This window comes from Odocoileus virginianus, chromosome 4 (assembly GCF_023699985.2).
Source record: "Odocoileus virginianus isolate 20LAN1187 ecotype Illinois chromosome 4, Ovbor_1.2, whole genome shotgun sequence".
NCBI classification, from domain to species: Eukaryota; Metazoa; Chordata; class Mammalia; order Artiodactyla; family Cervidae; genus Odocoileus; species Odocoileus virginianus.
Genome location: NC_069677.1, coordinates 72202823 through 72228366, shown reverse-complemented (window position 1 = coordinate 72228366; position 25544 = coordinate 72202823). Strand labels below are relative to the sequence as shown.

The window sequence follows — 25544 nt, the reverse complement described above, 5'->3', positions numbered from 1 at the left end:
ATGGGAGTGGTGAGGGCTGCCAGCAAAATGAACTTCCCAATGTCTTGTTCTCAGTACATCCCTCCCCTGCTGCTAGCAGTTGTCAGCTTGTGTGCCCAGTGGCAGCAGTCGGATGCCTTTGATGGTAGTCACGGCCCTCCCACTAGTGTATCAGCAGTGTTCCACCTCGGACCCCACTTCCTTCCACACTCAAGCTGGCCACACTCTCCTCACTCATGCAGTGGCAGGTATCACTCTGAGCTATGCCTTTTGACACTCCAAGCTTGTCCCTCATCAGTGAAGGACCGTGTGGCTGGTCCTTTTTGGTCTCTGACTTTGAGACTGGCATCCACAGTCTTCTGCCTTTTCTGGTTTCTGCTGCACTCACAGCTCGTTTCCAGTTGTGGGCTCCTGACTCTAGGCTCTCCAGCACTGCTCCCTGGTTAGTTCATGTCTCAGTGACCTGAGAGCTCCACGAGCTTTTCCCTGTTTTCCCTGTGGCTCCCACGGTCCCTGGCACAGCTGGGTGACGGGTCAGCATTGAGAAAATGAGGAGTGATCAAAATCCTGAGGCAGAGGACTGGCTGAGGTCCCTCCAGGAACCCCTAAACAGCTTCCCTCTTGTGCTTAGATACCTGGACTAAATTTAGGTGAATTATGAGTATGGCAAGGTCTGCCTTGGCTCCAGAATGGGAAAGGAGGGGCAGCCTTCCACCTTCCCCATGGCTCCATCAGATCTGCTGGGACACGAGATATCAAAGATTAAAAATGGCCTAATTAATACACTAGCTTTCTGGACCCTGCTGTGGGATTCCGGGAATCTTCCACCAGCAGGAAGGCACTGGGCTCTTCCTGGCACCCCTGAAGCCTCTATCATGGGACCCACAAAATATTCATGGTACCGTTTTTATACTTTCTGAATGTGCAAGAGGGGTGGATGGCAGCATTCCATCTTCTCCTTCCACTGTTAATACCCACATATTACAGACTGTTTAGAACTGGCCCTTTCCCAGCCTATGATCTCCTGTCCTGAGACCCTGGCACCTGCAAACATGTTTCAAGCTGACTTTTTAGATACACCCCACAATCTGCAAGCATCCCCCAAATTTGTCCCAGTCTCTTCCCTTTTGAGAGCATCCTGATCTCCTGATCCAGAGTCTCCAGCAATAGCCAACAGTTTCTTGTGCTTCACGGACTGCTCCATACCACGTAGGAAGGCTCTGGATAGTGGCTGAGTCATTTTTCCCCAAACTTAATATCTTTAAAGCCTTGGTTCATGTTTAAGATTTTGTAGATCTCCTGGGACTATGGTCCTTTAAAGCTTTGGCCATCCAGGCTGTGACCCTAGTCATAGCTTAAATGAATTTTGAGAGCAAAGAGCAAACATCTGCAAATCATACCTTCAATAGAAATTAGCAGACTAGAAGATCATAAAATTGAAGACTTTTCTCTCTCTCGGCACCATCAATCAGTTTATATCTGTGCATACCATTTTCGTGCCAAAGGTATATAACCTATATTAAAAATAATGAAAATAACCAGAAACTATAAAATATTATAAATATTGCAATATTAACACTAATAATAATGAGAAGCATTGAACGGAGCATTATAAAATGCCTTACATTATAGAGCTATATTACATCTGATATTATCATAACTGCTGTTAATAATATTTCCCCAACACTCACAATCTGAGAACATTTTCTGAGCCCTGTCTCCAAATGTTTGGCTATGCCCGACTCCGCAGCTGACGTGAATTCCTTGTTCACTGTCTGGTGATTCATTGCACTAAATACCATTTCCCTGATAATTAAAAACTGCTCACTGGCAAGTGGGAGCAGGAACAGGCTGATGCAGGATTTATGCAGAAACACAAAATGAGCCAAAAGACAAATGACCTGTTCTGCGTAGCTGAAGGCATTTTTTTCCCCCACGTCTCCTTCTGGGACTAGGAAAAGGGTAGCTGTGATGCGGGAGAGAGGTCTGGCGAGATGTGTCATCCCGGGATAAGATGGATGCAGGGAGAGCCTTTAGAGCACATGTTCAGCCAAATGGTTCTCCGGACTTAGGAATAGGGACCGCCCCAGCAGAGGAGTCCAGCCAGGGCCATTCCTAGGCTGGCTGTATCAGACCCTTGTCATTGCAAAAGAACTGGGTTTGAATCAATTTTAGACTTCTGATTTCAGTTTTCCTCCCTCAATCTAACAACGATACCCTCAGTTTCAGGGAAAACAAAGACCAATTCCTACCCTGAACAGGTGCAGGATGTTCTAAACTGACATTACATCAGCTCTCCTAGGCTTTCTTGTGAAAGACTTTGGTGATGACCAAAGCCCATGCCTGGCCCAGAGCAGCAGATGAGACATGGTGTGCATGCCCGCATACACACACATTCATACATGCATATACATTTGTTTGCTCACACACACACTCCATATATACACACACTCATATACATACACGCACACGTGCACACACACCTTAATTCCACACGCCAGTGAGATAGCACACCTGCTCATGAATAAACCAGACAGTGATTAGAAGGTGAACTTTCTCCCATGAAGATGCACTTGCCTGGACATAATTGGCCTGAATGAATCCTGGCACCATTAAGAGATGAACCTCTCCCTTCTGGGAATAGTTCCTTCCCAGAACTGATCAGGACCAATATCTGTGGAGCTCATTAACTCAGAATCCTCTCTCATTCATCCTTACATATGTCTTTACTTGCAAACCATTCATTACAGCACATTCTAGATTGTTTAATTAGTTTTCGTGGAAGAGTTCCTGTAGGACAGCTTAGCACACATCATTTAAAAGCCCTTAATCCAAAATAACATGGTGGTATTTTTAAAGTAACTAATATAACCTTAAGCAGCTTTCATCCCCACTGCCCACCCCCACCAGCCCAGCTTCCTACCTCCCCATACACTTCCTAGAACAATTTACTGATAACAATCATGAGCGTTTCAGCTTGTAAGCCCTCCCTGTACACCCAGCACCATGTTAGATATGTCACTTGCAATGTGGTCTTTAATATTATAGCCGCCCCAGGAGGAAGGTGTTTCTCCTCCTTCAGCAGCAGAAAAAAATGATAGAAGAGATGTATGTGGTCTTGCTGCAAAATGCCCAGCTAGTGAGAGGCTTCAGAGTTCTGACCTCACCTTGGGATCCCCGCTTCTGGCCTCTCAGCCTTCTCTCATCTCAGTCCAGAACTGGGGAGAAGTCACAGGTTGTCGACACTGGCCTGCCACCCCTTTAGCATTTTGAGTGGGTCTTTTGCTGTGGCCTTGTCTCCAGTGCTCAGCCCTCTAGCACACAGGGGCCAACGTCCGCCTAATGCATCTGTGTTTCTTCACCTAAGCGCCTCTCTGGCCCTGGACCCTTCCGGCCGACCTTCACAGCAGGCAGAGCAGGCCCCAACCAATGACTGACGGGAGTCGTGTGCTGCCTCTCCAGCTCACGCCACCCTAGCTGACTCTGAAGCTTGTGACCTCAGAGGTTCCTTGGGGTAGGGAGTTAAGCCTATGTCGGTTATCCACAGCCAATGGTGGTAAGTGATTTGAGGGCACATTTTTCTTAGGCTGCCTTTCCGTCCTACCTTACTGCCCGCTGACCTGCAGGTACTTCTTGGGATCACCTCCCAGATAATCCCAGTAGGGATCACCGCCTACTTGCTTTCATAGTCTTATAAGTTGTTGCTTCTGAAGAAACCTAAAGTGAGACTGCCTGAACATGCCTGTCTGGGTTGTTAGACTTCCATGTGGTTTCACTCTTTCTTGCTCTTTACTTGCTCTCCAGACCAAAAGAGAAAGAGATGAGCCTCTAGTTCTACTTTCCCCTTTGTCCACTGCTATTAAAGTAAAATTTCCATCCTCTCTCCACCCCTACCCCAGGGATTAAGACATTATATCATAAAGATGAGGATTTTCTTTGTTCAAAGTTCAATCAATAGATTCCAAAGTCCAATCAATAGATTCCAAAGTCAACATGGTCATCCCCAAGTTTTCAAAGAGCATTTTAGGTTGATGTCTAGCACACTTGGAGTGCTTTTATTTCATGACTGGGAATAATCCAAATTTCAGAAAAAGTAATTCCTCTGGGCGAGGTACCTGGCTTTAAAAACATTTCCCCTTTGAGTTCTTGGCTGCATCTTCCTTCTCCATCTGGATTAAACTGACCTGAACTGGTGACTAGGGCAACATTCATTTGGGGTCACCGTAGAGCTACCAGAAGTTTTTGGATGGGAAATGTCATTATGTGATCATTTATAATATAGAAATTATCATTATATATGTATATATATTTATACACATATAAACTAGACTGTGTTTTCAAGGCTGGGGGTTGCTGAGAAGGAGCTGCAGTGGGGAGTGTGTGCTGAGAGGGCAAAGCTCAGGGAACCTAACATACCTAAGCCGCAGCCACAGGGGCTTTTCCCCACCTGCCTGCCCTGCTGACCTGCCTCTTTCAGGAACCAGACAGCAGCGGCGGGAAGGGAAAACTACTGATCTTCACAAGGCTGCAATGCCAGACGGTCCTGTTCAGCCTTTGGAGCCCACCTCCCATCTCACCACCCCCAGGAAATCCCTACCCATGCTTGCCTAATGACACGTCCAACACGGTGAAAAATGACATTGTGATGAATCCATTTGTTTCTTGGGTTCCATTTCCTGTTTTCATCCCCTCTCTTCCACTTTTCGAATGTATTTTTTCTGCAATGACAATTCTCTATTTTGTCCCCATGCACACCTATTTATCTTGCCACTGTAAACATCAGTGACAAAGTCCATATTCCTTTATGTATTTCTCATTCACCATTTTATTCACTTTTCATACTTCACTGTGTCTGAAGGCATGGGGGTTCAATTACCATTTCTTCTTTCATTCCACCTCATTTATTCTGTGTAGACTTTACAATTTTCTCTCTCAGTATTTTCTATACTCTTCTCTTCACGTTTTCTGTTCTGGTTACTGGTTTGGCACTCCTATCTTGAGGTTTTTCTAATAGCCATTTCTCTTTTGCTTTTAATCCATCCTCATACCTCTTCCAGCCCTGGACACAGCTGTCAGTTATAACCTTAACGGTGGCCTCCACTCAGGAAAGTTGTCAAGTTGATAAATATTGATATCTGCCCTGCCATTTCACCACCACTTTTCTGCTAATGCATTTGGTTGGCATCAATCAGCTTCTTTGCCTTCTATGAGCGCCTGCTGTGGGAACTGGTCCCGATCTGTCACTTATAAGTAATCTGCTCCACATTTCATCAAGAGCTCAAACACAGAAAATATGGAGGAGAAGTAGAGGACAGAGAACCAGGCTAGCATGGCCCAGAGGGAAGGGAGACAGGGAGGTCCAACAAGGAAAAGTGAGGCAGCCGGACGTGTAGGAGAGTCGCCCCCAACCCAGCCAGACCATGACTGCTGGGGACACCGGCCAGTGCTTAATGTCTGCTGTGTCCTCTTTGGGATGTTAACCCTGCTTATCTCCTCCAAAAAGGCTCCCCAGGGATGAAGATCTACATTGACCCCTTCACTTACGAGGACCCCAACGAAGCTGTCCGGGAGTTTGCCAAGGAGATTGATGTCTCTTTTGTGAAAATTGAAGAGGTCATCGGAGCAGGTATGGCTCTTCCCTCCCCTCCTTTCTTCCCTCTTGGTGTTTAGACATCCTCTTTCACCACTCTGGGTGATCTCTATCATCTTCCTCCCCAAAAGGTGCATCTAAGCCATCTACAATGTGTGTCTAAGGATCTTCTGGGGACCTCGTTCATGGTGTCCAAGCTTACTTGGTGTTGCAGAGAAGTCAACTCTGGTTTTAAAAGATTCAGAAATAGCTCTGGAAATGGAACACCAAATGCAAATAAAGAGAAATAGGGTGATAAGTTGAGAAATGCGCTTCTCTTTTCAGAAGCTGAACTTAGTATCCCAAGCACTGACTCTAATTGATTTCCATGGCTTTGGGCCAACGTTTATTTCCACACTTTCAGTTTTTCTTTTCTGATATACATGGATTTGGAGACAGACTATGATGAGATAAAGAAGGACCACTGTTTCTGGAAGAAAACTCACCCATATCCATATTTTCTACAAAAGGTCCATGATATGGATGGTAATATAAGACAGACTTCCCTCCCAAGAAATGCATGTTCTCATCCATCTTCCTACATTGGAATACAAACCCAGCCCAGCAGAAAATAACTGTGTGAGATCCTCTCAGGAAATTCTACCTAAAGGTTGGTCTAGCATTTTCATCTTCCTTTAATAGATCAGTAGTTGAGTCAGTTGGATAATGGATCCAGCCTTATTGATATAAATGAGAAAAATATCCCAAAATATCATTCCTTTGGAAATAATCTCTTTAGTGCCCCCTCTGTGGTCTTTTCTGAATCTTCTTAAAAGATGTGTTTGCTTTGCATCCTCTTTCCTACTTGTGGTTCCTTATACAACATTCGTTGTCTTCTCTTCTTCTTTAAATCAGATTAGAAGTTGTTTGGGCTCTCTTCACTCATATGCTGTGTACTCCCATAGCTCCTATGTCTGGAAGTGCTTTTTTTTTTTCATGTCAATATTTGGAGAGCTATGGGGTTGCCTCTTCCAATATTTTAAGCTCCATAAAATATGTTTAGTCAAAGTCTTCCAGACAGCCACTCCATATATTATCTTTAGGGGGAAAGTCACCCTCCTCCCATTCACTGCCTCTCTTAATGCGCTGAGGGGTCAAAAAGCCATCTGTGAAATTGGAAGTCATATTTGAAAGCTTGCCCCGTTAAGTCACATTCTCCTGCTCTGATTTCCCTCTTAAAGAGCTCCAACCTCATGGCATCCCTGTGGTGGGTGCTGGACCCTCCCTGTAGGACACATGACCCTCTTTCTACCAACCTCTCACGTGTTCCAGCAAGCTGACCATAATCTGATCCACATGAGTCTATACATATTTCCCATTGACTTTCATTAAATATGTTACTGAACCACGACTTTCACTTCTGTGCAGATAATTTTCTCTTTCCCCTTAGACACCAACAGACCTAAGGATCATGCCTTAGAAGGCTGGATCCCAGATAAACTGGATAACTTGAAGGGACTCAGATTTCTCCAGTAAACTTGAAAGTGAAAGCTTTTGATCTCGTACCCTGCTCCTCTGTGTTGTTCATTATTGTTATGTCATGTGGCAATGGCGCTAGTGATTTTAATGTTGTTATTTATGTCGAGTGCTTAGAGCAATGCATTATGGACTGCATTTCATCCCAGAGATCCCATGTCAGCCCCCCTCCCATCTTTGTCAGGGGAGGAGTTAAGAGCCTTCTCACTTTGTGACCCTGCGGGGAGGAGCAGCTTGGAGTGATCTCACCGACTGCTGGATGCCTATAAAAGGACAATCCATGGCCCTATTCCATCGCTTACCTTCTATCTCTGGGTAGCCTTTGCTGATGCTGCCATGTTTGTGCATTCTGCTCAGAGAAGACTTAGTCCCTGCCATGGTTTATCTGGTCCTGGGGAGGGATGGATACACAGAGCAGTTTAGAAGATGCCCAGGAGCTTGGGATAAAGTCTTCTGTCCAGTTGCTGCTGACTGCCTTCTACCTGATACCCATCTGCTTGCAATTCAGAAATCACACAGCTTCACTATGTGGAACTTGATGCAGTTTCATCAGGAGACACTCCTGACTGGAGTCAGTCTCTATCCTCCGATTCTTCTTGTCTCCACTCCTGCTTTTCCCACTCCTTGCCTCACTGAGCTTGACTTCACTTTATGCTAAAAGAGCTGGTGGGAGTTGAGTTTTTTAAAAAAGAATTTTGTAAGGTAACATTTGTAGTGTAGTTGGCAATATATCCCTTAGCCACGTGGTAGATTCAGCTCAGGGGACCAAATCTGGGATCCAAAATGGTAATACAACATGAGAAGAAGAATCAGAAGTCCTTTCCCTGTCCTTCATTTTGTTCCTTTCTCCTTCCCTCAACATGCTCTTATTAAGTACTTTTTGCTTGTAGATGTTGAGTCCCAGAGATGAACAGACACTCTCCTGCCCAGAAGGCTGATAGTCTTGTTGAGAAACAGGCCAATAACATGTTTACTGTTTCACACATCCCACAACACAGGCAAATGTGAAGTTTGGGGCCAACAGAGAGCAGCGTCCAGCTCCTTGTTCTGGGAGTGAGTGGGGAGATCAGGAGGACTTTGCAAAGAACATCATCTTTGGCCTGAGCTTTTAAGGTTGAAAACTAGTAGGAAAAATAAGTTTGGAGGAAACTCATGGGAGAACGAGTCAGAAGAGGAAAATTAAATAACTTAAGGAGGGAAATGACCATGGCCTTGCAGCAGTGGTGTGCTGAGCCAGTTTGTGCTACTTTGCAGAAGCCAATTGCATGCATCATTTTGCAGCCCTGTGTTTGGTGACATCTTGGTAGTCTGACATCAGCCATGGGAGGAGTATTTACACCATGATAATTGGCAAATGCTACAAATCAAAGGTTTTGTTTCTTCACTTCCTGGAAAGCTGATAGTTTAGCACACCCCAGGCCTTCCAGAATGTGCAAGATAATTTCGAAAAGGCTGCAGAGGAACTGGTCCATTCCTGCTGCATATAGATCCAGAGGAGAGGGCTGTGTTTGTTGCAGGAAGGATTAGATTGAGAATTCAAAGAGATCCTCATTCATTAAAAATTGATTCCATGCCTGAAACTGTGGTGGATGCTGAAAAGCACACTCAGCGCCTAATAATCCTGGCTGATGTGTTGACACAAAGTCCTACTCTGCAGGAGGAGGGGATGAGACTGAGAGGTGAGATGAGGGATCAGAGAACATGCAGCCCTGGAGGCAGGAGGAGGAGAGGCTTGATGGCCAAAGGAAGAAGGCAGGGAAGAGGCACCTGGGGGCCCCTAAGAACTTGGGGCTGCTGGATGGGCTGATGCTCTGTGTGGCACACTCTCTGAGAGCAAGGCTGAGAGGAGGCTCCTACAGAGGGGATCCCTGAGGGTAGGTGACTTAATCAAGCATTAAGTCTGGAATCTAGCGATCTGGAGGTTGGGTATGGACTTTATCCTATATAAAATGGTGAGTGAGATAGTCTCAGAGCAGGGTAGGCGGTAGAAATGAGGTGGGAGAAGAACCTGATGAACCTGTGTTGATTGAACTTGAAAGGGTGATGGGAAAGGTTTATAAGAATTCAGAGGCACGTAGACCAGTTATGGGACTGGGAAACATGGAGGAGGTTTGAGGTGGTCAATGCTGGAATCAGGTTTGGTAAGGAAGGCTGCTCTGCAGCAAGTAAATCAACCTAAACCAGAAAGTACCCAAACATGGTGAATGAGGGGGCCAGTGGGCTTGATAGCTGGAGCTGACAGGAAGACACGGCATAGAGGTTGTGGCCAGAAGTGATGGCCATCAGGTTAAACACCTTAAAGGGAAAAGAGGGCTGCCTGGCCACCAGGGTGTGGGGACTGGTGGTTATGCTTGCCAGTAAAGGCCAATGGAATAAAATCTAAAAACTTTGGGGTTGAAGAACTGCACCAACCTCCAAAGTTTCTTCTACCATTGTTGAGGATAATAAACAAAGAAATCAAAATAACTGTGAGCCAGATGTGACACCAACCAAGAGGACTGAATTACACTTGACCCTTGAACAACACAGGGGTTAGAGGCACAGACCTCTCTGTATGGTTGAAAATCAATGTGTATAACTTGACAGCCAGCCCTCTATATCCATGAGTCTATATCCCTGGACTGAGCCAACCATGGATTAAGTAGTACTATAGTACCTATTTATTGAAAGAAGTCTCTATGCTAGTGAACCTGTGCAATTCAAACTTGATGTTGATCAAGAGTCAACTGTATAATTAGTTCATTTATCATTATGTAATGTTTGTTTTGTTGTTGTTTAGCCATTCAGTCGTCTCCAACTCTTTTGTGACCCTGTGGATTACAGTCTGCCAGATTCCTCTATCCATGGAATTTCCCAGGCAAGAATACTAGAGTGGGTTGCCATTTCCTTCTCCAGGCGATCTTCCCAACTCAGGGGTCGAACCTGTGTCTCCTGCATTGGCGGGGGGATTCTTTAACATTGAGCCACCTGGGAAGTCCCAATATTTGTTTAGTGCCCCTCTTTTATCACCATGCTCAAAGTTCCATGGGAGTGATGAAATTTGAGTGTCTCTGTTAGTCCCAAGCCTGGCCTGCTGTGGCACTAAGGTGCTCAGTTTAAAATGTCCTTGAAGGAAAATCATAATAGGGATAAGACTTTGAAGAACTGGGTATAGTTTAGGAGTATGCAGAGAAACCAGAAAGAGGTCACATGAGATTGTGAGTCATTCAGTGCTCTGAAAGGAGCCTAGTGGAATGAGGAAGACTGATCTTTCCTCTTTTCCTTGCAGTGATGGGAATTACTGAAGTCCTTTCAGAGAGGGCATCTGCTATCTTTGGAGAATGTCAACTCTTTGACACCATGAATCTGACTCATAGGAGGCACTCACAGCTCAACTTCCATTGACCTGTGGAGTTCTGATCCACTGCTTGATTCCGATCAGTTTGAGCTGTAGACATGCCCAGAACATAAACTAAGGCTTCCATGTATACTTGGGCCCTAAAGCATGAATGGTGTTCCTGGGTCATACAGTGGGCAACCTGCATAACTGTTTGTAGCAGCCCTGAGCACAACAATGAAAATATAGGTAAAGGTGTCGCCAGAAGGGATCATCAAAGGGGAGACATGCCCATTGTATTTTAATTAATAACTCCCCTCGCCCACTTACTCCAGCAGATGCTGACCCAGCATTTCCACAGATGGCTTAGGTGAGAGGGCTGGATAAGGAGAGTTGGGGAGAGGGAGTCTGTGTTGCATACGGATAGGATGGGGCCAGCAAAGACCCATCTCTTCTTTGTGAGGAAGAGAATGGGTTTCTTGGTGATGATTTGGTGGAAAATACCAATACTGGATAGGAGTCACAGCAGGAAGGGTTTCTAGATTACAGTTCAGTCACTCAGTCATGTCTGACTCTTTGCGACCCCGTGGACTGCAGCACGCCAGGCTTCCCTGTCCATCAACAACTCCTGGAGCTTACTCAAACTCCATTGAGTCTATGATGCCATCCAACCATCTCATCCTCTGTCGTCCCCTTCTCCTCCCGCCTTCAGTCTTTCCCAGCATCAGGGTCTTTTCCAATGAGTCAGCTCTTCTCATCAGGTGGCCAAAGTATTGGAGCTTCAGCTTCAGCATCAATCCTTCCAATGAATATTCAGGACTGATTTCCTTTAGGATTGACTGCTTGGATTTCCTTGCAGTCCAAGGGACTCTTAAGAGTCTTCTTCAGTACTACAGTTCAATTTTTCAGCGCTCAGCTTTCTTTATTGTCCAACTCTCACATCCATACATGACTACTGGAAAAACCATAGCTTTGACTATAATGTCTCCAGAGGAGCAGAGTAAATAGATGTTGTCAGTAATTATAATTAATATAGCTGGCATGCACTGAACACTTACCAGGTGCATGCTTCATTCAGCCCTCATAATGACCCTGTTAGCCCTGTGAGTTCGTGTGTGTGTGTGTGTGTGTGTGTGTGTGTGTGTGTGCGTGCACATGCACACAAGCACTCATGTATTTACATATGCATTTGTAAACTGGTAAGGATGGTGGCTCATATGTTAAAGAATCTGCCTACAATGCAGGAGACCCAGGTTTGATCCTTGGGTTGGGAAGATCCCCTGGAGAAGGGAATGGCTAGCCACGCCAATATTCTTGCCTGCAGAATTCCATGGACAGAGGATGCTGGTGAGCTACAGTCCATGGGATTGCAAAGAATCAGACACGACTTGAGTGACTAACACTTTCACTTCTCTTTCAAGGATATCAATATTCAGTGAACAACTGGCCAAAGCCTATGTTACTGGTTGAGTTAATAGCAGGGCAAAAATTGAAAGCCAGGTATGATTGATCTTAATCCAGTGAATGTAACTCCCACACTACCTTCCACTTTTGTCACTGTCCTGGAAAAGAGCAGCTAAGTATACAGAGGCATTGCTTCATGTCAAACTCTACCTAGCGGTTTGGAATGCCCAAGCCACTGGCTGGGAATGGCAGTACTGTCCTAGAATTCAGTGTACCCATATGGTGAAGTGAAGAGCATGTTCTTCCTAGAATATCTTTGTCCCATCCTCTGGTCCTCCTATTTTAATAAAATCAGTTATTGACTTAAGAAGGCTAAAAATGAGTGCCGCAATATTTAGCATTTTTAATTGTATGTGTTTGCTTATGTTAAGTACTTTCCTGGTGGCTCAGATGATGAAGAGTCTGCCTGCAATGCAGGAGACCTGGGTTCAATCTAAAAATAATAATATCTAGGTATATGGTTATCTAATGACTACAACAAGCTATGAGAAAAGAGAAAACTAGATTTACTCTCACCATTTATGTATTAGGTATTGTGAGCATCATGGCTACTAATTAGAGTCATCTAATTTGCCAACCCCAGTAGCCTAGTAAAGGGTACCTGGGGAACTCCGCTGAGAAGGAGAAGTGGGATTGTGATCAATTAGTAATATCTGTTCTGAGTATAGGATCAGGAGGTGGTGGAATGCCTGCCATGGTTTTACTATCCCTAGTTTAGCCATAACCTATCTTACACAGGCTAGTGTCATAAAACTTGCTATAAATCATATTTTTAAACGTAGTTTAAATGAATTCTTCAAAACTTTCTTTTCTGGTGGAAGCTTGAATTAGTTACACGAAGCTCTACTTCCCTTTTTCCCTCCCTGAGGCAGTTTGTGACTTCAAAATGCTAAAGAAAAGAGTACAATTGTGTGTGGATCCGAGCAGCACATAGCCAACAGCTAGTGCTTGAAATACCTGCTGGCAGGTTGGATGTTTCATTTCCAAAAATTGAAAATTCTTTCCTTCTGATTTTATATATAATAGTTGAGGCATTTAATGCTGCTAAACCATTTTTTTTTCCTCTCTGCCTCATTTTGTCAAGGAAGATAGGGAAGAGGACCTGGCAAGGAGCTGAAATTTGTAGGGAATCATTTCAGCAGCTGTCTGGGAGGGCAGTGACAGGAACTGGCAAAATGACCCTCAGCAGACAGCTTTGAGGCCTGCAGTTCTCAAACTAGAGCCAGGCATCAGAATCAGCTGGAGGCAAGTTAACACCCAAGTCACTGGCCCTGCCTGCTGAACTTCTGATCTAGGTGGGTAGAGGTTGGGCTCCAAAGCTGCTTTTTTCTAATAGGTTTCCAGTTGATGCTGGTCCTGTTGGGCAGGAACCACATTTTGAGAACCACTGCTAAGAGCCACTGGCACTAAACTGGCCTGAAGCTGAAGTTGGGTCTTAGCCAAGAGGATATTTGGTTCCAGGAGAGGATCCAAGGTCAGCTGCAAAGAACTGTGCCCATCACAGTTCAGCCAGACCAAAATTAGGTTGGCTGCCATTACTGTCAGTCAAGGAGCTGCATAGAAAGAACTAACCATAACCACTACTTAGTCATTTCCTATAAATATCTATTTTAAATATAATTCTGTGAATTTCCCTGGCAGTCCAGTGACTAGGACTCAGCAATTTTATTGCCATGACCCAAGCCTATAGACTCAGCAATTTTATTGCCATGACCCAGGTTCAATCCCTGGTTGGGGAACTAAGATCCCTCAAGTCACACAGAATGGCTAAAATTAAAATTATGTGTATATCTATGTGTATGTATATACATACAGGAAGCCTATAGGCTTCCCTGGTGGCTCAGTGGTGAAGAATCCACTTGCCAGTGCTGGAGACATGGTTTCTATCTCTGGGTCCAGAAGATCCCCTGGAGAAGGAAATGCAACCCACTCCAGTATTCTTGCCTGGGAAATCCCATGAACAGAGGAGGCTGATGGTCTACAGTCCACGGGGTCACAAACAGTCAGACATGACTTAGCTACTAAACAACAACAATGTGTGTGTGTGTGTGTGTGTGTTTATGTATATATATATATATATATATATATATATATATATATATGCTAATACTGAATTTGTTGAAAATAGGTTTTAGGGGTTAAGAATTTTTCTTAAAAATATGGAAAATTGATGGCTATGATTTGGAGCTCTTGTGAAAGGAAGCTTTTTAGAGTTCCTGTGATGTGTCTGTGTGCTCAGTTGTGTTTAGAATTCAGATCATGGCAAATCAAAGCACCACAAACCTCAAGTTCTGGCCCTAATGGCAGGAAAGTTGTCCAAAAATAGTTCCCTGAACATAGTACATGAACTGAAGTCAAAGACCACACGTGACAGCAGTCAGATTGTAAGTGACGGATGGCCTTATTTTCTGTTTATTACTAAAAATGGTGCATCAACTCCAGTTCCCTACAAGCTTGTGGGGGTGCTAGAGGGGCCAGAACCCTCAGACTTTAGTGCACAGGGCTTTCCTGGAGACACTGTCCATGCCCAGATACCTGGCAGGGGGACTTCTCACCACCCTTGGCAAGATGCCCTACCTGTCTTGGCTGCAGAAACCCTTTTCTCTTCCATTCTCCACTCCCCAGCCCTGGTTTGTCTTTTTAAAATCACCACCCAGCTATATCTTCAATAGTCTGGAGTTTGCAATGCACTTTCTCATAGACCCCACACCTGGGAAGGCCCCATAGTTAATCAGTTCTTTTTGTCCAACAGAGCTGAGAAATCTGAGGCTGAACAAGGGAAGCACCCTGCTGGAAGTCCAGGGGTGGTGCCAGGATGAGGGGGTGGGGAGTGGTGTAGACTCAAGTTTCCTTCTCCAGAGTTTCTCCTTCTGGCCAGAGTTTGCCCCAGCTGCTCTGGGGGCCACTTCATTACATGGTGGAGGACAGCCTCTGAGTGAGAACGGTGGATGAAGTGACTTTCTCTGCAGTTGCTGGTTTGAAAACCTCTGGGATTGGAGAATATGAAGTCATTTCTTTGTCAGACACCAGAAAGGAGTTATTTTTACAGAATCACAATCCTTTAAGTCACTGCTTTCCAGTGATTATGGAGCAGATTTTCCAAGAGCAGTAACACTACTATATGGTAACCACACAGAACCCATCTCTCCCTATCCAAGGAGAGCACTTTTTTAAAAACACTATTTTTTTTTTTTTTTTAGAGCAGTTTTAGGTTCACAGAAAAATAGAGTGGAAGGTAGAGAGATGTCTCATATAACCCCTTCCCCCACACATACACAGTCTCCCCCATTGTCAACATCCCCAGGCAGAGTGCTCCATTTATTACAAGTGGCAAACCTACACTGATACATCATTATCACCCAAGGTCCTTAGTGCAGGTTCACTCTTGATGCTGTGGGTTTAGACAGATTTATAATGGTAGGCACCCCCCATTTAATTTCTTACAGGGAAATTCCACTGCCCAAAAAATCCTCTCACGTTTTTACTTTATAATTTCAAAAAACTATATGATGAGACCCCCTATAGAGGATATAATTTAGAGCTAAAGTGTTATGAATGCTACACCGGAAGACCAGTCAGCCACAAAGGTTAAAGAACGACATGACATTTGTCGATTAGGAAAGGAATGTACGTGGCCCACACTGTTCTGTGTAGATAGGACTTTGCGATGCCACACCTTCATCCACATCTTCCTTCCTTCTCTCCTTCTTTCTCCCCGGTCACAGCTACAAAGCCTACCCTGTGTGTTAGACCCTGTGCAGTGAGAGGCAGCTTATATGCAAGCACTGCTTTCAAAAGAATCCAAAGGTGTAGGGCTGAATTCCAGGTACTCCAGGGCCTTTGGCGGTTCTCTGATCTGTTTGAATATGCTTGGGTGGTTTTGAGCCATAGCTCTCAACTTTGGCTGCTTCTCAGACCCACCTGGGCAGCCAGACCTGACTTCGTGGACCTGTGACCTGTGCACAGGCCCCCATACTCAACACGGCCCATGCTCAGTTTAATGCTCTGTCTCCACAGTCTTAAAATTCTTAATAAATTTTCAACAGCGAGTCCCACATTTTCATTTTGCACCAGGCCCCACAAATTATGTAGCTGATCCTGTGGGCTGCTTTTAAATATGTCCATGCCCAGGGTGCACCCCGACCAACTAATCAGAATTCCTGCAGGTGGGATCCAGGCCCCTGTGCTTTGTAAGCTCTCTGGGGGTTGCTGTGAGAAGCCATCCTTGAGAATGGCTTGTATAAAACAGAAGTCCTCAACTATGGGGTTTATGTGTATGTTGTGGGGAATAGTAAATTCACCACGGGTGCTTTTACAAACTCCCAGACTTATGTGTAAAAATTAATAAATATTCTGATTCCTAAATATTCTAATCTTACCTAGCAAGCCAGGCAAGAGCTTTCCATGAGTATGCCATTTGTCTAGAAGATAGCCCCACTGTGTTTCCTGTCCCCTTGTTACTGCGTCACTGTGACAGTAACTGCCTGTGAATGAATGGTTAGGACCTGCACGGTTGGGGCACAGTGGTCCCTGTATGGTAACTTCCCCCCAGCTCTCCTCCCAGTGGCGCTGCTAACTGAACACGCCTTCTGAGAGGTGATATGACAAGAAAAGGTATGAGCTATAGACAGCATCCCTAACTCTGCCTCACAGCTGTGGGGTCTGAGGCACGTTGCCTTTGTGCCTCAGTTGCTTTATTAGTAAAATGGGCATAATAATAACCAACTCATAAAAATTCTCATAAAGAATTAATGAGATAAGGCATGCAAAGAGCCTAGCACAGTGCCTAGCATATAGGTAGTCAAGACATATCAGTATACTATCTCCCCCAAGAAGAAATATTAGCATGTTTTCCCCTCACTCTGAACTGTGTCTTTTTACTGAAAGAAAATAGAACTCAGTAGTACAATAATAAGAAAGAAATACTGATATTCTTCAGTTAGTATACTTATTAAATATGCATATATAGTCATTTGGTTCTTAGTTATTGAATACCTACTAGGTCAAGGTGTCAGAGAATTGATTGGATATATATCTATGGACAGGCACCCATGTATATACATACAAACTTTGTCTCCTAAGTCTCCTGCATTGGCAGGCTTTTTACCACTAGTGCCACCTCGGAAGCCCTTGATCAAAGTGTAAGAGAATTAGAATAAGCATGAGGAGGAGGAGAAGAAAGAGAAAGTACAACTAAATAAAACCCGGTGAACAGGAGGGGTGTTCTCGTGCTCTTGGTCAATCTCTGAATCCAACAAGAAAAAAGTTACCTCTTCATTTCTGGTAAAAACTCAGCTAAAGAAAAACCACAGAGTTTCAGTTCTAAGAGCCCTCACACCTCACCGTTGACCTTGATACAAAAGCCATTCTCTCCACTTCTACTGGGGAACTGCACATGACTTCACTTACAGCTCAGCTGGTAAAGAATCTGCATGTGCAATGCAGGAGACCTGGGTTCAATCCCTGGGTTGGGAAGATTCCCTGGAGAAGGGAAAGGCTACCCACTCCAGTAGTCTGGCCTGGAGAATTCCATGGACTGTATAGTCCATGGGGTTGCAAAGAGTCGGATACAACTGAGTGACTTTCACATTCACATATGTAGAGACACAGCCATATATACAATATATGCAAACATGCATATAGACATATATGTATATCCATGCATAGACGCATATGTATATGTATACACACATATGCATACATATGTGTACACACACAAATATGTACATATGCAAGCACACACATATATGACAGGTGGTTAATTATTCAATAAAATTTTACTCAAACTGCAAAAATCAATGCTTATTGTAACAATTTAAACAACAGAAAAGCAACTAAATTAAGTTTACTGATCCATACTCCCCCATTCCTATTCCCACCATTCCAGTGTAACCAATTTTTTAAACAATTTGAAATTTAAAATAAATTTGCTATGAATTTTTTCCATAATGTTTTTTGGCATACACACACAGACCTCAACCTGGGCATATTCTATGGGCCACATTCTTAACTTCCTCTTCTTTTCTGTTTCGCTTAGCAATATAATGCAGACATCTTCTGAAGTCAGTATATCTCACTCATCTATTAGTCTTCAGTAGCTCATAGCATTCTGCAGTATGCTCTTTCTAACCATTTTTAACGGTTCTCTTTTTAATCATTCCCCTGGTTATGGTCATATGGTGTTTGACATTAAAGGAAATGCTGTTGTAAACAGTCTTTTAAAAAATGTTAATACTGGTACTTCTGCTTATTTTGGATAAGACAGAGATAGAGCCTCCAGCAGTTTGTAACCCAAGGATGGGCAAAGTCAAACAAATAATAATAAATGTGATACCCCGACTTCTAGTGCATGCCTACCATATACCAGGCAGTGCAGTGGGTGCAAGGTACGGATGTGAATGGGACTTGCTCTGACCTCAAACAGTATGATTATGTATCAAAACCAGTATTACACATGCTGTCTATCTTAAGTTCATGTTGAAATCTTCCTAATGGTGCTTAAGACAACCTCTACTCTAGCCTTAGAGTCTAAGAAGTCCCATTGACTCTGGAGCAGCTTTACATCCAAAGCCCTTTTGTGCAGCTTCCTTCCAATCCGTGCAGCAGAAAATTAAAAAAAAAAAAAAGTCCCATCTAAATCACAGATGTTAACTTGCTTTCGTAATTCGGCCAGTAATTTATCTGATTGCTCACAGTTTGCTCCATCATCGTCTTCCAGAAGCTGAAAGTGACAAAGAAATTTCTCCTGGCAGAAAGACATGTTTCTCCTATCAGGCCTTTGACACCCATCTTTGTGATGCACTTACAAGTAGATTCTAAACTGCTTCACATGAAAGCACTGAAGTTACAAAACCAAGTGAAATCATGACTTTTGAAAGCACGTGAGCAAGATTCAACAGATTTTTTTAAGCAGCTGTGAAATAATGTCACCAGAATTGTTTTTACTCCTGGTGATTTTACTACAGAAATGTTTAAATGCTGCAGAACCCATGGAGGTGTGCTACTCGTGTCTACTTGAAAAAGCCGCTTTCTGTTCAGCTGCCGGGAGTGCAGGTAGCTGCCAACTTCCCACCTCAGTGCCTTCAGGATCTACCTTCGCTTTCCCACAGGGCCCAGCTCTTTCTGGCAAAACCCCAGCCAGTGACAGAGCACAGTGGGATGCTAGGATAGGGTCTTTTGGGATGGGCACTCTTTACTCTGGAGCTCTTCATTGGGTTGGATGAGACTGTCAGCTCTGCATTGCAGTTTGGGCCTCTCCTGGCTTTCTCCTCCTTCCTCCATTCTTTTCAAAATGTCAGGTCTGCATTGTGATCTGGGGCTTGGGCAATCCTGCTTCCTCTCCCCTTTATCCTGCACAGAGTCTGCTAACTTCCCTTCCTAACTCCTCAGTGTCTGCTTCTCAGGGACCCAACAGACACAAACACTTTCAGGGCAATGTAGGAACATAAACACTATACATCTCATTCAGAGGATTGGAGGACCTGAACATGTCCCTAGCCCCTGGCCATTCTTATACTAGGCTCTGCTGAAAATGAATTATGTTTCTGCCACAGTGAAACTGACCATTTCATCTCAATTGTTCAGCTGGGATACAAATGAAAAACTAAACGTGAGGAAAAATAAACCCGTATAGAGTCTGAAATTTCATTTCAGTTATCCAAGCTGTCTAAAATCCGAGGTAAAGAACGTATTTGGGTATTTCTTCTGTGTTTGCCATGAACTGCTAAGAGCCAGGCCATCACAGTTATAATGAGAGGTCACTCTTTCCTTTTTGCCACTTTAATCACTGTTCCACTTGGAGCACCATTGTTCCTGGTAAGCTGCCTCCCCTCATGGCAGCACAGGATGAGGAGAAAGCAGGTTATAATTGCATTCTTTTTGCAGGAGAGTTTGGAGAAGTGTACAAGGGGCGTTTGAAACTTCCGGGCAAGAGGGAAATATATGTGGCCATCAAGACGCTGAAGGCTGGGTACTCAGAGAAGCAGCGACGGGACTTTCTGAGTGAGGCGAGCATCATGGGGCAGTTTGACCATCCCAACATCATTCGCCTGGAGGGTGTGGTCACCAAGAGCCGGCCGGTCATGATCATCACGGAGTTCATGGAGAATGGCGCTTTGGATTCTTTTCTCAGGGTAAGAACTGCTCAGCTTACCTTTACCCTTCAGAGTAACAGCACAGATGATGCTGGTGCTGGTGGGAGCTGGGGGACCGTGGTGGGCTGGGAAGAAGTGTCCACATGAGTACAATCTGCCACTTAGGAATCCCTGATGAAATACAGATAGGCATTGGAGATGTTAGCAAGGTTAACAGATTTTTTGCTAAAAAGAAAGAACAAAGCAGAGCATGTGGACCCCTCTGTAGAAGGATGGCACAGAGCCAGGCCTCGATGAGTAAGAATGAATAGAGGACAGAGAATGGCCATCAGCATCCATATGAATCATGGAGATTGAAGACACTTCCAGCTGCTATGCTGTCCTGCGTGATTCATGCAGACATCAGTGACCATCTCTGCCTTTTCCCCAGCACAGCCGCCCTCCCATTCAGCTCTCTTCATTTGCAGTTCAGAGATAAAACACCTTGCCCTTATCTGATACCTGGGCCACCTAGCCCCTGAGGAGGTGCTTCTGGGCAGGACACAGGAACAATGTGTCACAAGTGTCCACAAGTCTTTTCTGGGGTTAATGGAGGGCTGTGGCTCCCACCCAGCCTGGAGCAGGGATGGGGGCCCCAAAGGCCTATGGCTGAGAGATCTATAAAGGACCATTGTCAGAATACCCAAATGCAGCCACAGTAGAGGCACTTTCATTTCTATGGGGCATCTCAGAGCTACTCAGAGAGGACTTGCATGACTGTGGCCATAGTGCTCATGTCTGGGGGATAGAAGCTGTCTAACCACAGGCATGGAGCAAGGCCTGCCTCAGACCAAAGGCTTAGCTGGGGAGGCTAGGAGCAAGAGGGTACAGGGGCCAGGCCTTCTGAGCAAGGGCTTCAGGGTAATACCAAGTAGCTGGCTATGCATGTCACCAAAGCTACCAAACAGTAGCTATGGCTGCAGATCAAAGGACTATTCATTGAAACATTCACCAGGAGTCAGTCATTGAAGCATTCACCAGGTGACTGCGCTGACCATGCCTTGTGCTGGGAACTGGGCCTATACTGATGAGAGAGAGATTGCTTTAATGCCATGGAACAAATCACCCCAAACTTCAGTGACTTAGCACAATACAATTTAATTTGCTCATAAGTCTGTAATTTGGGTAGGCACCTCTCTGTTCCATGTGTTGTCAGCAGGGGCAGCTCAAGGGCTAAGATCTGGAATCGCCCAAAGACTCATTTACTCATCTGTCTCATAGTTGATGCTGGGTGTCAGCTGGCATCTCTCTACCTGGCCATCTCTGGCTTCCTCACAGCAAGCTGGGTCCTCAGAACAAGCATCCTGAGCACAGAAGGTAGAAGCTATATCAGTTCTGTAACCTAGCCTGAACAGTCACATAGCATCCTTCAACCATGGTGGTGAGCCTACCCAGATTCATGGAAAGGAAGCCCTCCCCACATTTTCATGGGTACTGCAACCTGATGTGTTCTTACACATAATGGATGGGAAGTCCTGCTATGTCCATTATAGAGAACACAGCCTGCAGAGATGCCCCGGCCCCCCAGGACCTTCGTGCCCAAAGCTTCCAGTAATCATCTGCCTGGATTGTACTTTTTGTTTCTATGCATGAAGCACAGAGGTTTCACATATGTGATGATGGGCTTCCCTGGTGGCTCAGATGGTAAAGAATCTGCCTGCAACACAGGAGACCTGGGTTCCATCCCTGGGTTGGGAAGATCCTCTGAAGAAGGAAATGGCAACCCACTCCAGTATTCCTGCCTGGAGAATCCCATGGACGGAGGAGCCTAGCAGGCTCCAATCCCTGGGGTGACTTTTTGTTTCCACGCATGAAGAACAGAGGTATCATATATAGTAGAACTGAAACCCTCTTGAGAAAGCCAGGGATGGCTTCAAAGAGGAGAGAGAACTTTTCTAATATTAAAAAGGAGAAATTTGCCAGACAGCAGATAGGCTGACAGAACAGTAGAGCTGCGTATTCAGAGGCCGAAGTCAGGGTGGCCTGTTTGGTAATCTGTCAGCAGTTGCATGGTGGCTCTGAAGCCCAGAAGTAGAGTTTAGGGGCTTCCCTGTGGATGGGAAGCTGAGGACTTGTCTAGAAGCTGCACTTGTATGTACTGAAGCTGCCTGCACAAGGGGAGCACATGCTTTATGCTCATCTGGGTCGATAGGCAGTAGTGGTTTTTGTTTGGCAGGGTGGAGAGGCAGATCATATAAGTGATGGGGCCCATGTAAACTTTGCATGGTACAGCCTCCTTGAGGGTGTGGGATATACTTTGTGTAACCCCAGCACCTAGCACCGTGAGCACCGAGTAGAGGGTAGTGGAATGAAATACCATTTCTGGAGCAAAAGCATTTGGGTGTGGCAGGATTGAAGGAGCATCCTGAGTGTGCATGGATCTCTTGTCCTTGTTACCAGACCTCTTGTGTCACAGTGGGGCATGGACCATGCTCCCCTGGGGGCATTCCTTCATGATCAGATTGCTTATGAAGACAGTCCAATAAACATGAATAGGTGGTAATGTTAGAAGAAGTATCTTCTGAAACCAGCCTCCAGACCCATTCAGGAGTCATTTATTTCCTGCAAGTCACCTGTCTGTGCTTCTCAGAGACTCTCAACACAACCTGGGAACTGAGATCAGACTCTTTCCCTGGAACATGCAGGCAAGCAAAGTGATTCATTCTCAGGAGCCTGCAAAAAGTCAGAACTCTGCGCTACTGCTCTGCACACACCTATTTCCATTTGGGGGGCACAGGACATGGGGACAAGTTGGATGCCAGTTATTTTTCATGATGATGCAGCCTAGGCAGTGGGAGAAAAGCTCGAGGTGAGAGAGGAGCATAGGGAAATGGAGGGGAATGATGGCAGAAAGGGAGCGGCCAGAGCAGGCAGCGCCAGGAGGGGAGGGAAATGAAGCGTGTCCGACTCCCTGCGTGGTGTAGAGGCAGGTAATCTATAAATCTAATTTCAGCCTTACTACCAGACCCTGGAGCATAGCAGCATTAATTGATGTATCTGCTGCTTGATAAAATTGAAAAGTGGGTCATCAGTTCAGTTCTGCAGGGTCCATCTTCTGGGAGGTAGTATAATTTTAGGATCACCATTCAGAGAAGAAAGGAAAAGGGTCCGACTTCAATTTGTGCACCTGTTCTCTCCTCCCCCAACCCCACAAAGGGGCCCCTTCACACCAGATGTAGTAGCTTTGGATTGTGGCCGTGCCTCCAGCTCTGAGTCAGGGTCTCAGAGACTTTGGGCATCTAGGGTCCAGTGAAGACATCAGACACCATTTCTCACAGTCCACTCAGTGCTCCTCTCTCATTGCAGGACTTAGAATCCTTCGCATTATGGAGGATTGGAAACATTGTTATTGTTTAACCATACATTCAGTAGGGTCATAATTATCCATATTTTTTAAAAATGTGCTATGGATTAGGTAGCATGCAAATCTATAATTAAATATTTCCTTCTTGGCACTCAGATTCAGGGGATTCAATCTGGTAGCTCTTCCATCATCTTAGGCACACGTGCTGAAGCCCTCCTCAATGCCTTATGCCCTAGCCAAGAAGGTTGGCCTGCTTTGTAAGGCCTTCATGGCTAAAGCAAGGCTTTGTGGTTATTGCTGGTTCATTCAAAGATGGCCATAACTGGGAAACTCTTAAAAGTCACTGAGCAATGTCAGTTGGGGACATTTATCATTCACGGGATGCTCATTCGTAGGCTGGAGCTAGACGACAGCAAGCCAGTTGTCGGGAAGAGAATCCCAGACTGCAAGTTCTGAGACCAAGGCCCTGCTTTGGGCTCTGCTATGAGTCACCATGTGGCCTTGAGCAAGTCTGTTAACTCAATTTCCCAATCTATAAACTAAAGGCGTTGAGCTGGATGGTCTTGAAAGGGCTCTTTCAGGTAAAAAAAAAATCTATGATTCATTCTCTTCAAACAAATCAAATAAGGGTTTCATTTCCTGAAGTGGGTTTGTCAATGAAAGTTGAAATACCTAAATCCTTCCTGTCTAATAAAAGGACCAGCAAGTGGCTTCAGTGAATTTGCAGAAAAGCAATTTCAGCAGAAAGCATTTTGTGAAGGGAAGAAAGTTTAAATCACTTCACCCAGTCTGTATTTCTTCTATAAACTGTTTTTACCATGTGCTCAGCATGGAACCAGATCCTTTCCAGAGTTCTAAGAAATCTTGGCTTTTTTTTTTTTTTCTATCTTGTTTATCTTTGTATGTTGATGTTCATTATCTCTGGAAGTTCTTTTGTGGAATTTTATATCAATGAACTGAATATAAAACAGCTGGACATGTCAGAAAAACTTAATGTTCATATCTCTAAGTTTCACCATGATTATGAACTCAACTGGTGTGACTGTCTTATCATGGTATGTGATTTCCCTGCAGATTTTAAAGAAAAAGTATTGCAGAGTTAGCATCAGTTCAGTTCAGTTGCTCAGTCGTGTCTGATTCTTTGTGACCCCATGGACTGCAGCACGCCAGGCTTCCCTGTCCATCCCCAACTCCCGGAGCTTGCTCAAACTCATGTCCAGTGAGTTGGTGATGCCATCCAACCATCTCATCCTCTGTTGTCCCCTCCTCCTCCTCCTTTCAATCTTTCCCAGCATCAGGGTCTTTTCCAAAGAGTCAGTTCTTTGCATCAGGTGGCCAAAGTATTGGAGTTTCAGCTTTAGCATCAGCCTTTCCAATGAATATTCAGGACTGATTCTCTTTAGGTGGAAAAGGCACTGAACAGGAATTAGAAAAGATTCAGATTAGCAAAGCATATTTGTGGTTCACATCTTTCCTTTCTATTTCTATGGCCATGGCAGACATCATTAATCAATCATAGCTCTTCTTCCTACAAAGCTTATACACAGACTTTTCCACACAGGCAGTCATTCCCAATCGATCAAAGATGGAATGTCAGTGGAGAAGCAATTTGTTGTTTGGACTTAGTTTTTTTAATAAATGAATATCACACAGAATGACTTAAGGCTGATCATGTAAACTTTCTGGACTTCTTTTATCTTCTGTATAAAAACAAACTAATATCACCTGCCTTGCCTACTCCATAGGACCAGTGTTAAGGGTGAAAACATATTCCGTGAAGTATGACTTGCAATACAAAAACCAAGGAAGGGAAGAAGTGAGAGTTTATAGATTAATTGATCCTAACTTCGGGCCTCTGTTATTAGGTCCTGCTACAGTTCAGGGATGTGTGGGTCGACAGTGGCCTGCTGCAGGGCTGGGGGCACTGAGTGCCGAAGTGCATGCATGGGACCTTTTGAAGGAGGTCACCATTAACTTCATTACCTGCACCATAGTTTGGCCTCAGGTCAAACAACAGGGAGGGAACATAGCCCTGCCCATCAACAGAAAATTGGATTAAAGATTTACTGAACAAGGTCCCACCCATCAGAACAAGACCCAGTTTCCCCCTCAGTAAGTCTCTCTCATCAGGAAGCTTCCATAAGCCTCTTATCCTTATCCATCAGAGGGCCCCAGAATGAAAACCACAATCACAGAAAACTAACCAAACTGATCACATGGACAACAGCCTTGTCTAACTCAATG

At 44.7% G+C, this 25544-nt stretch overlaps 1 protein-coding gene across 1 annotated transcript in view; it reads left to right on the top strand.

Moving 5' to 3' along the window:
• EPHB1 (EPH receptor B1) overlaps positions 1-25544 on the top strand; it is a 454706-nt gene that overhangs the window by 371399 nt on the left and 57763 nt on the right. Inside the window, exons 10-11 of the mRNA XM_070466704.1 lie at positions 5483-5605; positions 19749-19996. Coding sequence (XP_070322805.1) covers positions 5483-5605; positions 19749-19996 — 371 coding nt within the window. The remainder of the gene's footprint in view (positions 1-5482; positions 5606-19748; positions 19997-25544) is intronic.